Genomic DNA, 13,016 nt, shown 5'->3' on the forward strand with positions numbered 1-13,016 from the left:
AGTTCAAATCGTCTTGAACATTTTCCAGCTCTGTCTTCAAACGTTCCATACGAGATCTAAGATCGTCGACTTGCGCCTTGAAATCCGATTTCACAACTCTAATTCTGGACTCCAGAGTGGTTAACTTTTCCTCAATCTGTGTGGTGGTGTTGAAACATTTCGATGGATTTTCTTCCCTCACGTCACGCATCTTTCTAGTGTCATCTTTGTTTGAGTCCATTCCTGTTTCGTTCACTGTTACCGAATAGAAATTGATATTGTATACAAATATACAAATAAGTCACGGTAAAACATTCCCGTCGAGTCGTACAGAAAAAATGCAAATGAGATTACTTCGAGGTTACCCACAACTGATGAGCCTCGATGTTATGTGGTGGCTCCAAAGGAATGAGATTTAATCTTATAATTCATTTATACGGGGAATTCAAATGTAAAGTTCCAGGGAAAGACCTGTACATATCACTAAGAAATCTGACATGCAAATTCGCACAATAGAAAAGAATTGACCAAGGAGTTATCACAAAAGGAGTGAGTTTATTTTGCTGAAAAACAAATCTCACAACCAGGAAAATCACGCAACCAGATAATGGGAAACCAGCATCAAAAAATAAACATCTTTTTCGCCCTAATTTATGCAGATATAACGGCGATGATTTCAGTTGGAACCAGTTCTCGTTGAACCATGAATTAAGTAATTTTTCGCATGATTATTTCAAACTCTTCATTATTTACCATGAGGGGTGCGGTAGCAGTGATATTTCTTTCCTGTGTCATTCTTACACTTTTAGGTAAGTAGCAGAAACTGTTATCTTTGTGTCGCTTTCCCTACCAAGTCCATGTCAAGCCACAGCAAGACTAAAATTTTTGCCTTATAACATATTTTCCCGCTACCGAATAGGGCTTGAGTTCGCTACGGATGGTACCGTGATTTTAAGACAAAAAGTAGGGATGTTAACTGAAATCCAGTTTTCAGTATTGCCTCATCATCTAAGTCTGTGATTTCACTTTTAAATTACACTCGTTATCAAATCATCCTTTATCAGATATAATCACATGTTCATGTTTACCTTCACGAGGTTGTTCAAGCTACAAGTTTTATGGGAAACGGAAGTTAGGACTGATTACATGGAAAATAGCCAGCATTCGTCCGATTTCTGCTATTTCTTCTTTATTACTTTGTCGCAGAGTTGTTTCATGGGGATTCTACCGAACAGCCAACAAACAGAAGAAGAAGAACAATCTATGACGAAGAAGGATTCCCGGATGATGAGTATAACGGTGACTATGGTGACGAAGATGAATATTACGGAGCCGGTGACGAGGAGGACATCCGTTTTAGGAGGCAGCAGCACCAGCGAAGATATCAGAGACAATAACAAGACGACATTGAATTCTATTGAATTGAACAGTGCATCATGTAGATACGATGTTTTGATATGAGTGATATCGGCCCCAAAGGCCAACAAACATTCTGTACAAGAATTGTTTTCCAGGTAAATGTTAAGTTCTTTTGTTTTTGATCAATACGACTCGGAGATGTAAAGCAAGTAAATTTGTCAACCAACTTGTAAAGCAGCTGTCTGTTGCGCTGATTTTATTTTTAAAGAGGTTTAAACTTGGCTAGAAGGAGTGCGAAGATAATAACGAAACAACAACAACCACGCTGAACAGGATCTGCTACCACAAACTTTTGGGTAACAAGAAGAAGGAAATCAACAATGTAAACAACAGTACAAATAATAAAAAAGAATTTTCGCATGATATTTTCTAGCCCTGATTTACATTGGACTCATAGTGATCTTTCGGAAGCTTCTCAAGCATCGTTTACAAGAATTAGAATTTTGAGTGCCAAACTTCTCTTTTTTGGTATCCTTTCCGCAAAGCAAATGACGGAGAGCTGGAAACAGGCTTTCTCCGTATTATTTCCGCAAGAATGAGTTGTGAAATTGTGATGCAGATAGCTACAGTTATTTGCTATTGAGATGATAGATTTAACCTGATATTAAAACAAATTGAAACAGCACGCTATCGGTGATTAGTACCAAAAGACGCCGTATTCTGGGAAGCAATTATGGGCCACACCTAGTGTTCTAAAAATAAGGGGGCTAATAAAATTTCCAGAATTGTATCATACAAAGATCCACTAGGAAGTTATTAAAGAGCGTTGTTACTTAAAAGTGATACATTTTACCAAACTGATGAGCATAAAAAATTTATCGGTGATTTTATTAACAAGCATCTGAAAACAATTTGAGGAGGTTTTCACAACTTAACTTTAAAGGAAACAAAAGTCTAAGGGTTTGCATGACCAGAGAAATAATTTAAAAATAGAGTTAAGACTTTAATTGCCATCCACGCCCACAAATTTGTTTATTGGAATGAGGATAAATGTTGTGCCAAAGGCAGATGCCCTATGTTTGGAAAACAAAGCGGGTAAAAAGCTGGTTGCAAATTAAAAAATACTTTTGATCCTTCATATCGATCTGCTAACAGTAATAGAATGAACTGTGGATGCTAAATCCAAAAAAATAACTGAACGAACCAATTTATTTCGATTGTACAAGAAATTTAGGACTATTTTGTTTTTTTTGCATTCGATCTCCATTACACCTAAAAGGATATATTTTCTCGTGATATAACTTGTTTACTCTTGGATGAAGACTCCTGGAACTGTTTTTGATAACTAAACTACATTATTTATTCATAAAATACTCCGTGGTCGAGACCATCAGTGTGAACCAAGATGAAAGATAAAGACAAGAAATAATCCACGTGAAAAACGAACACAAGCTAGGATTTCTCAACTTAATTGTTGATGCTGTTTCAAAACAGAGTAGGCGTCCATTTGGTAATAATTTCATTCAGTTTTCTTCGCTCTCTTTTGTGAACAGGGTAAGTAAAATAATAACTGACTCAAAATGCAATCATTTGTAGTCTCGTTTTCCTAAAATAGTACCTCCACAAATAACTTTAAAAATGCGACAATGTGATTCAGAAATCCTTAAGGTTGAGATGGAAAATTTTGTCCGACGACCAGAACTTTTGTTTTAAGTTGATTGAAGTAGATATTATTGAATAAGCTACTACAATTACCCATCACAACCCAATCTGATTCAAAACAAGCCTGGAAGTGGTTTAGAAGCCATTTCATCTTTTGGGTTAACCCAAGCTAGGAACTCTTCACTAAAACTATGATGAAGGACCGCTACGTTCCGTTTTAGTGTAAGTTATCTCAACAACGTCAATTGTGTACTTCATCGACAAAAATGAGCTACGGTGATATAGTTATTTTGACGAAGGTTCACATTAGATTATTTCCTAAACTGACAACCCATTTTCCTAGTATTATATTTATATCATGATATAAAAAAGGTTAGATTTTCATGGTTGGCAAACAAAAGCTATATTTCCGTTTGGGTGTCACTCACCTGCTCCACATTCACGGCATTGACGAAAACCTTATCAATAACAGATTCGACTAATATGTTTTTACCTTTATTGCAGTAACAATAACACGTCAATCGCAAATGCTCTTAATATCACACGAGAGCTGACTAACTTACAACCTTTTTCTTCTATATAAGAATAAATTTGGTTGACGCAATGAAGCTACTGTTCTTTTGTCTTCTCTCTACAAGCCTGGTGTGTACAAGTGTAAAAGGTGCGTTTATGTTAATTTTTCTCTCATGGGGTTTCAAATGGAAATGGAACGAGAATTTCACTCATTTGAAACGTAAAATTGGAGAAGAAGCATGTATTTTTAGCATTATTTTTAGCATTCATGGTTTATTTAAATCGTGAACTTTCACGTTGCCACTGACGAACTGAGAATTCTGAATTTTATTCTTCCTACTGCTGAATTATGATATTAAGTTACTTTCTTTTATTCCAGCTACTCTACAGAGAGATGTCATCACATACATGAACGTGTTTCGGCATTTGCACGCGGCTGGACCACTGTTGGTTGATGATGTCATCCAGAAAAACGCACAAAATGCGGCCATGTTGTTCATGAAAGCCAAAAGCAAAGACAATGTTCCAATTTACAGATACAGTGCCAACTTCTGCAAGTATAAGGGATCTGTGGTGGATCTGGACAAAACGTGTGTTACATCATGGTACGTGTCGATGAAGTATTACGTTTGGTGTCATCCAAAAGCCGAGGGGCAAGCTCTTCCATTCGTGAACATGATTTGGAAAGCCAGCACTAAAGCAGGAGTAGGGATAGCAAAAGACACAGATGAAACATATTACGTGGTCGTGTATATTGCGCTTCAGGATGAAAATAATGTGTTGAGAAACGTGCCACCGGTAAAAAGTAAGTATTTATTATTGCTTATCGTAACTTCCAAGCTTTAAAAGTAGATACTCGATCTCATTTGATAATGTAAACCATCTTCGCTGGCCTGTCCTGAAAAATGTTTGCTATTCCGAAAGAAAATTCTAGAGCAATTTGTAATTATTAGTCCAGTTAGTGAAGAAAATAACGGTTCATAGGAAAGGTAAGGAAATTGCACAAAATAGAAAAGGGCCTGAGAGGGGAGATGAAAGGAACAGCTATTTGTTATTTGCTTAAATTGATACACATCGTTGATATTATAATAACGCAAACCCGTAATTATGGTTGTCTCGCACTTAGAGAGGTAAAGTAATTTCACTCTAACGCATATCAGTTCTGACATTTTTTTTAAACTATCATTTGCAGTCGTAATGGAGGCAAGCCCATTAGGTAAGATCCTGCCATGGTTGTCAACAACAACAAAAACGAAAAAGCAACTTTATTTATGTTTTGCTTGACTTGACTTGATGAAATTCTAAATTATTTTGCCTATATTTACAGCAAAATGCCCTGCAGGTTACTCAAGATATGAAACGTCTTGTTTCAAATATGAGACGACTGCAGTAACCTGGGACGAAGCAGTGACACGCTGCGCAAGAGAAAATGCGACTTTAGCCTCTATCAGAAATGCTAAAGAGGAAGAATTTGTGAGAGGGTTGCAAAAGAAAACTGGGTCGGGAATGGAGACTTGGATTGGTATGAAACATTTACCATATAAGGAGTTGAATTCATACCTGTATTATTGATTATTCCAGCCATGTTTCTTTTAAAAGAAATTTCGGAAAATAGCTGATTCAAACAATAATTACGAGTGAAAACTAGTTATCAAAGCATCCTTTTCATTATTCTAGCGATGTCTAATATGCTATCTGCATAAAAAAAAAGACCGAACCTTTCCAACTTAAGATGTTTTGAAACATTAATTCATATTCCGTAGTTCAGGTAGATTATATATTATAAGTCCCCTTCAAATTTTTAACTTCATTTCTAGAACTAAACCCTAAGCGTGTTTTGGAAAAGGAGGAAACGCGTGCGTTACAATAAATCTTCATATAGAGTATATTTAATTCACTGGTCCTACCAGAAGATAGGATAAATTATGACAGATCGACACTCAACAGGTTTACACGATAGTTTACATGAAGGTAGCTTTAAATGGTTTGACGGACTGAAGTTCAAAAGTCACGTGTGTGTTCCGGTTCATGCCGATGGTGGAAACTTGGAAAATTGCGTGGCATGGAGCATTCGCAAACCCAAAGGATGCTGGGACGATAGACCATGCAACGAAAAGAGACCTTTTACATGTAGGATCCCCGTTGAAGGTAGAGTAAAGCTCAATATACAGTTCTAGAGAGGATCAAGATGGGGAGGGGGAAGGGGTTCTTTACTCTAATTTTTGTAGCATTTATTTTTTTCTGTTCCTGTTTTCTTTGGTGACTTTTGTAAATTTAGGTGTTGACGGTATAGGTGTGAAGTAAGGCTTCACTTTCACGTCCACTTTTTGGCGCTGTCATGATATGCTATCTGCATCTCACCTGTTATAGGAGTGATCAAAGTCACATGAATTCGTTGAAGTACAAATATTAACTTCATTTTAATTACGCCGTAAAATGTCTGGTTTTCATATCGAGTTTTTATTGATCGACACGTAAGTTGATTTAAATCATAGTTAAAATTTACAGAAAAACGGAGATAGTATTAATTAAACATCATTCTTCTGTCGCTATCATCGCGTTAAAGTTTTAAGGGCGTAGCTCTTAACCGATTAAACTTTATATGAGACACCTCGAAGAATTACGAGGTCTAGAAAATTGTAAAGAACCATAGCTTATACCAGATGCTACCCTGATCAAAATATACTCTCGTTTCCTGGCCTAAGAGCCAAGGAAGCCCGTATGCATTATCAAATAACGCAAGGGATTTTTTCGTTAATTGTTTGAACAGGCAAATCAACTTACAGAACTGAGGTCCTGTTCAAAAAATTCCGCTGGAGAGCGAACTATAAAGATAAAAATTCCAAGGCCTACAGAGATCTGGTGAATGGAATCAAAATAACGGTATGGAAATGGTTTAGTAACTTTACAAATATAAATCACCAAACTCTCTGGTTAAACTATGGTTACAATATATTGTTCAAAGTGAAATGTGATCATCGCAGTAAATTTTCCAATTTAAGCAATTGGAAAGAAGAAGCCTGAAAAAAAAAAAAAAAAAAAAAATCAGGACTTGAAGTTGAAGTCCTGATTTTTTTTTTTTTTTTTTCAGGCTTCTTCTTTCCAATTGCTTAAATTGGAAAATTTACTGCGATGATCACATTTCACTTTCATCTACAACCGCAGTACAAATATGAATTATTTCATATAAACTTCACAATATATTGTTCATAATCCTAACACTGGTTAAGTTTTAACTCTCTATTTCAAACATGGATATAATTTTCTTTGCCATTGTGTCCAGTTAGATGCTTGGATATCAAACTATACTTGAAAGATTTTTCAGATATTTAATGTGAGAAACCTCAACCTCTTGCCTAAGACCTAAGATTCGTGGGGTTGACGCCGGTAAACCAGAGGTTAGCATTTCAATTATTTCTGCTTTCAATTTTTAAGTTCAAAGAAATCTTCACACGAATGTCAGGGAAAAAGAAAGGTGGATTCAGAAAAGTTAAAGTTAAAGGTGTCAGGTGAGTTGATATCCTGTCTTTCGCTTACTCTGTGTTCCTTATTTGTATCACTGAGTGACAAGTCTGATTTTAACTGCAAAAAAATAATTTACATGTATGTTGCTGTCTTGTTCTGAATTTTCTTTCTTCCTCTCACTTTAGGGCAATATCCTTCAAGGGAAGGTAAGTTCGTGTTTATATTGTAAATAAATTACAAATGTACCCACTTACATGGATTAAGTTTTGTCTGTCCCTTTTCCTTTCATGGATCACTGATTTTATGCGTTGGCTGTCGTAAATTAAAAACTGCACGACTCGATGTAAAAATTAATAGCATTTGCAGTGCAAGGTACTTCTGTACTAATCATGATATCAATTAATTATGGATGAAAATATTATCCAGTAAAATGTTTCAATTATCTCCCATCAGACCTGCAGGCTTAGGAATTACGGTTTCAATCAAGTTTAGATCCTTCACCCCAGACCCCACTCTCCGGTTTCAGAAATTTCTGCGTCCTTCGGAGAAACTTCTTAGTATGACCATTGACAGACCAGGTGAGACTTGATTACAAAAAGAAATCACTCCAGTTTGTATAAGTTCTATTATTTTCATTGTTGTTATCACTATTAGTAGTGTCACTATTGTTAATATTATCAATGTAGTTATGAATGAGAATTCTCAATTTGATGTTCAGGGCAAAATGCAAATTTCTATGTCCTTCTTTTCGACATCATTTCAGTAATTTTTCTTTTAATATCATAATTTTTCTTTGCAAATTAGATTACTTTATTTAACTGTCAATAGGCCATTGTTGTGGACACTTTTTGCGCTACCAAAATTTACTGTTTTCCTCTCTCACTTTGCAGACAAAGCGGAAGGACATACAGGTAATATAATCTCATAGTTGCTGAAAAGCATTAAAAATGCACCGATTCTCACCTTTTTTATTGTCTTTTTTGACAAGTCACGTATCTTTCCTTAAGTATAATCAGTTAGACTTGGAAGCCATGATCACAGCGTTCCTGAAAATCGAACACAGTGTGCTTTGGTTATAGATACAATTTCTTTTCACGCTGAACAATTCGAATGTCTTGTTTTGATATTCCGTTTTTTTTTAAGGCAAAGCAGGAGACTACTGTTATGGTTCATGTAATAACCATGGAAGATGCACTTCCTCCCTTCACCCTTATAATTATCACCTTGGGCTCCCTGCACCGGCATACTCTGTGTACTACCCAGGGGTGCAGACCGTGACGGGCACTACAGACCCATACCCTGCCAGCTGTCCAATGACATGCAGTCAGTATCCAACATTAGACTGCTACATGCAGTGCAACGACGAATGTTGTGATAGCAGGGAAGGCAAAAGGAATTGGAAGGCGAAGGCCATCGAAGATCTAATGGAGAAGCGATTCCAAAATCAGGATCAACCTACTAGTGATGAAAGAAATCACACAAAGTTTGGATCTAGTTATTCAGAGGACAAAGATTCAGATTTGCAGCATAACAATGCTGCGTCACATGATAAAGGGGATGTTTCAAAAAATGTTATCAAGAGTCTCAAGAAAAAGATAAAAAGTCTTCAAAGGCTCTTGAAGAAAAAATATAAACCGGATAAGCTCGATTATTTCGACGACATTAACGATTCTACTGAACCAAAAGATGACCATGTTATCAATTCTCTCAACAAAAAGGAACAGTCACATGATAATGATGAGGAAAACGAACTAGACGCAATTGCACACGATCTCATTAATGATGAAGATGAGCCAAGAGGTGTGCCTGTAGGCAACACACTCAATAGGCCCGAGCTAGCAGAGAAAAATATCACAAACAAGGAAATCACGAACAATCATGAAGAGAGCTTTGGTCAAAAGGAAAAGTCCAAGGGCAGTCTACAAGACGACGATGGCAATGAAGACATCAGCCTTGAAAATCAAGGCGAAAAAATTGGCATTCAAGGGGACGGCACTGGCAATCCAGGTGACAGCATTGAAACAAAAGAAAATAGAACTGGACAGCATGATAGTAAAAGTGGCTTTACCAAAACTTATAAAACATCACATCTCGAATATCAAAACGATTACATGGTGAAAGAAAGAGAAAACGCCGTGAAAACGATTCAACACGCAAATATCTCAGTTGAAGAAGAACCTATTAACAAAGGGAAGACAGCGAAGCAACACGACCCCATTAATGTCTACGAGCCTGGAAATAGAATGATTGAGGAGAGCACTGATGAGGAAGGAGAAGGTGACGATTCTGAAAACGAACCACCAGCTGAACAAGGACTTTTGAGTTTGCAAGATTCTGCATTAGACCCAACTGAAGAAATATTGGATGAAGAGAGAATTGATGATGTTGGTAACTTTGGCAGGAAGAGAAACTTTATTCACAGGACAAAGTCAAGCCACTCTGATAAATAAAACTCGTCATCATCATCATTTTTAGTTTAGAAATTTAACCCTGTCGAAATCTATTCAGCAATAACTAACAATCATCTTATGGGACATGCGTCTCACCTTTTCAAGGAGATTGAAAAGCGATGTGAAAATACAATCAGAACCTCACTTACTCAAACATTAAAAAGAAACTCTCAGTCATCCTTTTACTCCAACCAGTGCTACGACACCGTAGGAACGATCATATACTTTTCTGTAGCCCTGTTTAAAAACTGCATTCTATCAACAAATAACGCTTTAGCTAGATATATCATTGTTGAGTAAATCGTACTTCATTTCAGAAAATAATAAACCGCATAAACAATTACAGAGCCCATGAAATAAAGCTCCTTTTTTAAAGAGAACTTTCTATGCTAGCCATTATTAGTTTTAAAAGAAAGTTGCTTTTCAAATGAGTATTCGGCTCAGAGAAAAAGGTTCCGTTCAAAGCATAGAGAAATTTGGAAATCAACCAAAAAATTAGCCATGTTACGTTTACCTCAGCTGTGAGAACAATGTATAACATTAAAACTTTTGCTTTTGTATCTGACTGTGATGAATCGTTTGTGCCATCCTAACGGAAGTGACGTCTTCCAAAGTTTGCAAAATACTAGATTATGGTGTGAAAAGCCTCTTACGTTTCTGAACTCTGTAGGGCCTTGTCGTATCTATGTACTGAAAGGGTCTCAGTGGGATCAACCGCGTTAACCTTGAAAAGGCATAAGAATTAGCCGTTAGGCGTAAGAATTGACGAGTTTTAATCGTCAGTCGTAAAAAAGTTATCCTTAAAATTTTTCCCTTTTATAAACAATGGAAAGAAGTTAACCGTTTGCCGTGAAATGGACAAAATATTAACTTTTAGCCGTAACAGCAATCACCCCATTGAAATCTTCATATAACGGTAGCTAATCGACGAACTTCACATGTCACCACAAGCATGACATCATGGGTCTTGTCAACATCATGATCTTTACTTCAGGTGGTCATGTGTCTAGGCGGGGAATCTCAGCACCAAAGAAATCCACAGTTTCTTTTTGCCGGCGACCATGGTCTTCATGCTTGAGTTAGAGTCATGTTTACAACGCCATAGAAGAATCAGTCTTGTGTTGATCACGACGTTTCGACTGCTATATTGTTAGTCTTCGTCAGGCAACGAGGTGTATTTGTTCACGTGTCGCTATTTAGAGCACCATGGTTTGTTGTTATTGGTGCGTTATGGCGCCCTTTCCGCTTTGTTACTGATCGTCTGTTATGCTTTTTGGTAGTATAGGCATCCATGCTTCGGGAATGTCGATTCCGTTACCCTTATTGGTATTATTAGGATGAAGTCTTATGGGGATGGGTTCTTTCACCCTACATGTATACCAATAAGGTCTTAATGGTATCTCAGTCATGATCAATAAACTTAACCTGTTCCCAAACAGGAACGTGTCCCGTTCAATTGGTGTGTTCGGAACCGCTAAATTTTAATCGTTTATGTTCTTTAATTCTCTCCTACATCGCTCTCCTTATTTCCCCATATTCACACGGGATCTTTGTAAACAACGCCGTCCCGTTTCGCTGACTCAATGGGATAATAAGGCCACACTACGTGTGACCAAAGCGTCTTGTCGGATATAAACACAGTGCGTATGCCTGTGGGGTATTAACGTTATCTCAGCTTTGTGTATCCCAGGGAGGCCGTATAGATTCTAGCTGGCAGATTATGACTAGGTCTGATTTTGCTGTATATATTTTCCAACAGATTGCCACTTCGCTACAGGTTCAGACGCTCATCAGTGAGTTTTTGGGTCTCTGTTGAGAATTAGGCACGGACCTGTTTGTGTCAATATCCAAAACTACGCTTACACGACCTTTGTCGGCTAGTAAGATCATGATAGATTCATCTTGTTTAAGATCTTTAAGGGTGTTTTGTATTTCTTTCGTGATGTTGGGCATAGGTGGTATTGTTTTTTACAGAAAACTGTTTAGAGTTCCTCCTGTAGTTTCCGCTTTCTCGTGGACAAGTTTTGTAATAGCTGATTCGACTTTAATAACTATTTCAGTGGTAGGGATGTTAGGTGGCGTTACTTCGAAATTTAACCCTTTCTCTAGTAAAGACATCTCAGCATCGCTGATGGACGGTGAAGATATGTTATTAACCCATTTATTACAGTCAAAGCGAGGTGTTATGTGAACATTAGTTGCTCAAGAAAAAATCTCTGGTTCTCTTGCACAAGTATTAGAAACTTGGGTCGTTGCGGTTCTTTAGCAGCATCAAATTAAACAATCCATGTGTAACAACATATTTTCAGGTATGTCACTAGCGTCACCTGCCGACATAGGGGTTGTTATACTCCAGGCAGTAAGTTCAGTTTCTGTGTTCGCGTCTCCCCTGGCTATCCGCGTAGGTCGTATTCTTTCCCTCAAAAATTTCAGAGAAGCTAGTTGGTCATCTTTGCGAGTGTCTTTGGTTGGAACCGGAGGCTGGACTCCGAAGGTCTCTTGGAACTATGTGACACTTGATTTACCTTGTCAGAGAGTTGAGATGGTTCATATAGTTTAAACCTTCGACCTTGTCGCCTGATGAAGACTAGCAGTATAATAGTCGAAACGTCGCCATCAATACACGGTTGATTAACTTGACTTTTACATCGATATCGTGAGACACACGATGAAATGTTCATTTTTTTTTATAAAAACCACGATGAACAACAACATCTATAGTATACAGCGCCATAGTTTTTAAAGTAGGAAATCTTAGGTATATGATCAATTATATTCAGTTGAACCTCCTGTAAGCGACCACCTGACATGACAAGTCTGGTTGGTAGCTTACGGGAGGTAGCCACTCACCAGAGGTCAGGCCACAGGGGACCCATATTTCAGGTAATTTGCACATAGCGACCAGACCCTTTCGCTAGCGCTCATCGAAATCTATAGTAATAACTTTTAGCGGCTTATTCGAGGAAAAAAAAATTATATAAAATATGATGATTGCCTTGTATCTCACAAATTATTCAATACAGCGTTTGGGTCAATTCACGTGAAAGGCACTCGGCCTGTTGCTTACATCAATTGCGAGAAGTGCTGTCCAAATTTTCTGGGAACGGACCACAAGCATAAAATTTAACAAAATGCACGTGGCTACAAAAAGGCCTGAGACATTATCGGTAGCGCCACTTTTTCGACATCTATCAAAATAAGCTAGTTTCCATTTTCAGTGATTTTACCTGAAAACGTTTGGTATTTTGAAAAAATAAGGTCGCCAACATGAGGTGGTCGCTTACCAGAGGTGGTCGCCAAGGGAGGTTTGGTGTTCTGGCAATATCTTTCCCTCAATCTTACTTTCAATGAAGGGAAAAGCAATCGAGATATTAAAATTTGTCATTGGTGAAAAACGATATCAGGAATTTATTCACTCTGTTTTTATATAGCTGAATAGAAATTCTGAAATTCTCTCAGTCGAGCAGTAAACAACACCCCAAACGTGGCGAGTATGTGCGACGCAATCGAACGGCTGAAGTCATGAAACTGAAAATTCAGTCATATCAATTTAAAATTTATTTTAAAACCACTGCGCCACAAGAAAAA

At 37.4% G+C, this 13,016-nt stretch overlaps 1 protein-coding gene and 1 long non-coding RNA gene across 3 annotated transcripts; both read left to right on the top strand.

Annotated features, from left to right (window-relative positions):
* The first annotated feature begins 640 nt into the window (after positions 1 to 640).
* Positions 641 to 1,761, top strand: LOC149049669 (uncharacterized). The gene is made up of 2 exons (XR_016184485.1): positions 641 to 788; positions 1,186 to 1,761. It is a non-coding gene; the product is annotated as an uncharacterized LOC149049669 (long non-coding RNA).
* A 954-nt stretch (positions 1,762 to 2,715) lies between these two features.
* Positions 2,716 to 9,948, top strand: LOC113683054 (uncharacterized). Of its 2 annotated transcripts, none has more exons than XM_089196300.1 (12): positions 2,716 to 2,892; positions 3,585 to 3,661; positions 3,893 to 4,318; positions 4,706 to 4,729; positions 4,841 to 5,035; positions 5,461 to 5,661; positions 6,284 to 6,396; positions 6,949 to 7,022; positions 7,164 to 7,184; positions 7,432 to 7,556; positions 7,869 to 7,889; positions 8,122 to 9,948. In XM_089196300.1, exons 2-12 carry the CDS (start codon positions 3,604 to 3,606, stop codon positions 9,426 to 9,428), a joined length of 2,565 nt encoding a protein of 854 aa, XP_089052426.1. In that variant the 5' UTR covers positions 2,716 to 2,892; positions 3,585 to 3,603; the 3' UTR covers positions 9,429 to 9,948. The 2 variants fall into 2 exon arrangements, with proteins under 2 accessions (XP_089052426.1, XP_027056051.2); XM_027200250.2 differs by having other exon boundaries at positions 2,746 to 2,833.
* Positions 9,949 to 13,016: the final 3,068 nt, after the last annotated feature.

The sequence above is a fragment of the Pocillopora damicornis genome, chromosome 2 (genome assembly GCF_964200805.1).
Source record: "Pocillopora damicornis chromosome 2, jaPocDami1.2, whole genome shotgun sequence".
Classification (NCBI taxonomy): Eukaryota; Metazoa; Cnidaria; class Anthozoa; order Scleractinia; family Pocilloporidae; genus Pocillopora; species Pocillopora damicornis.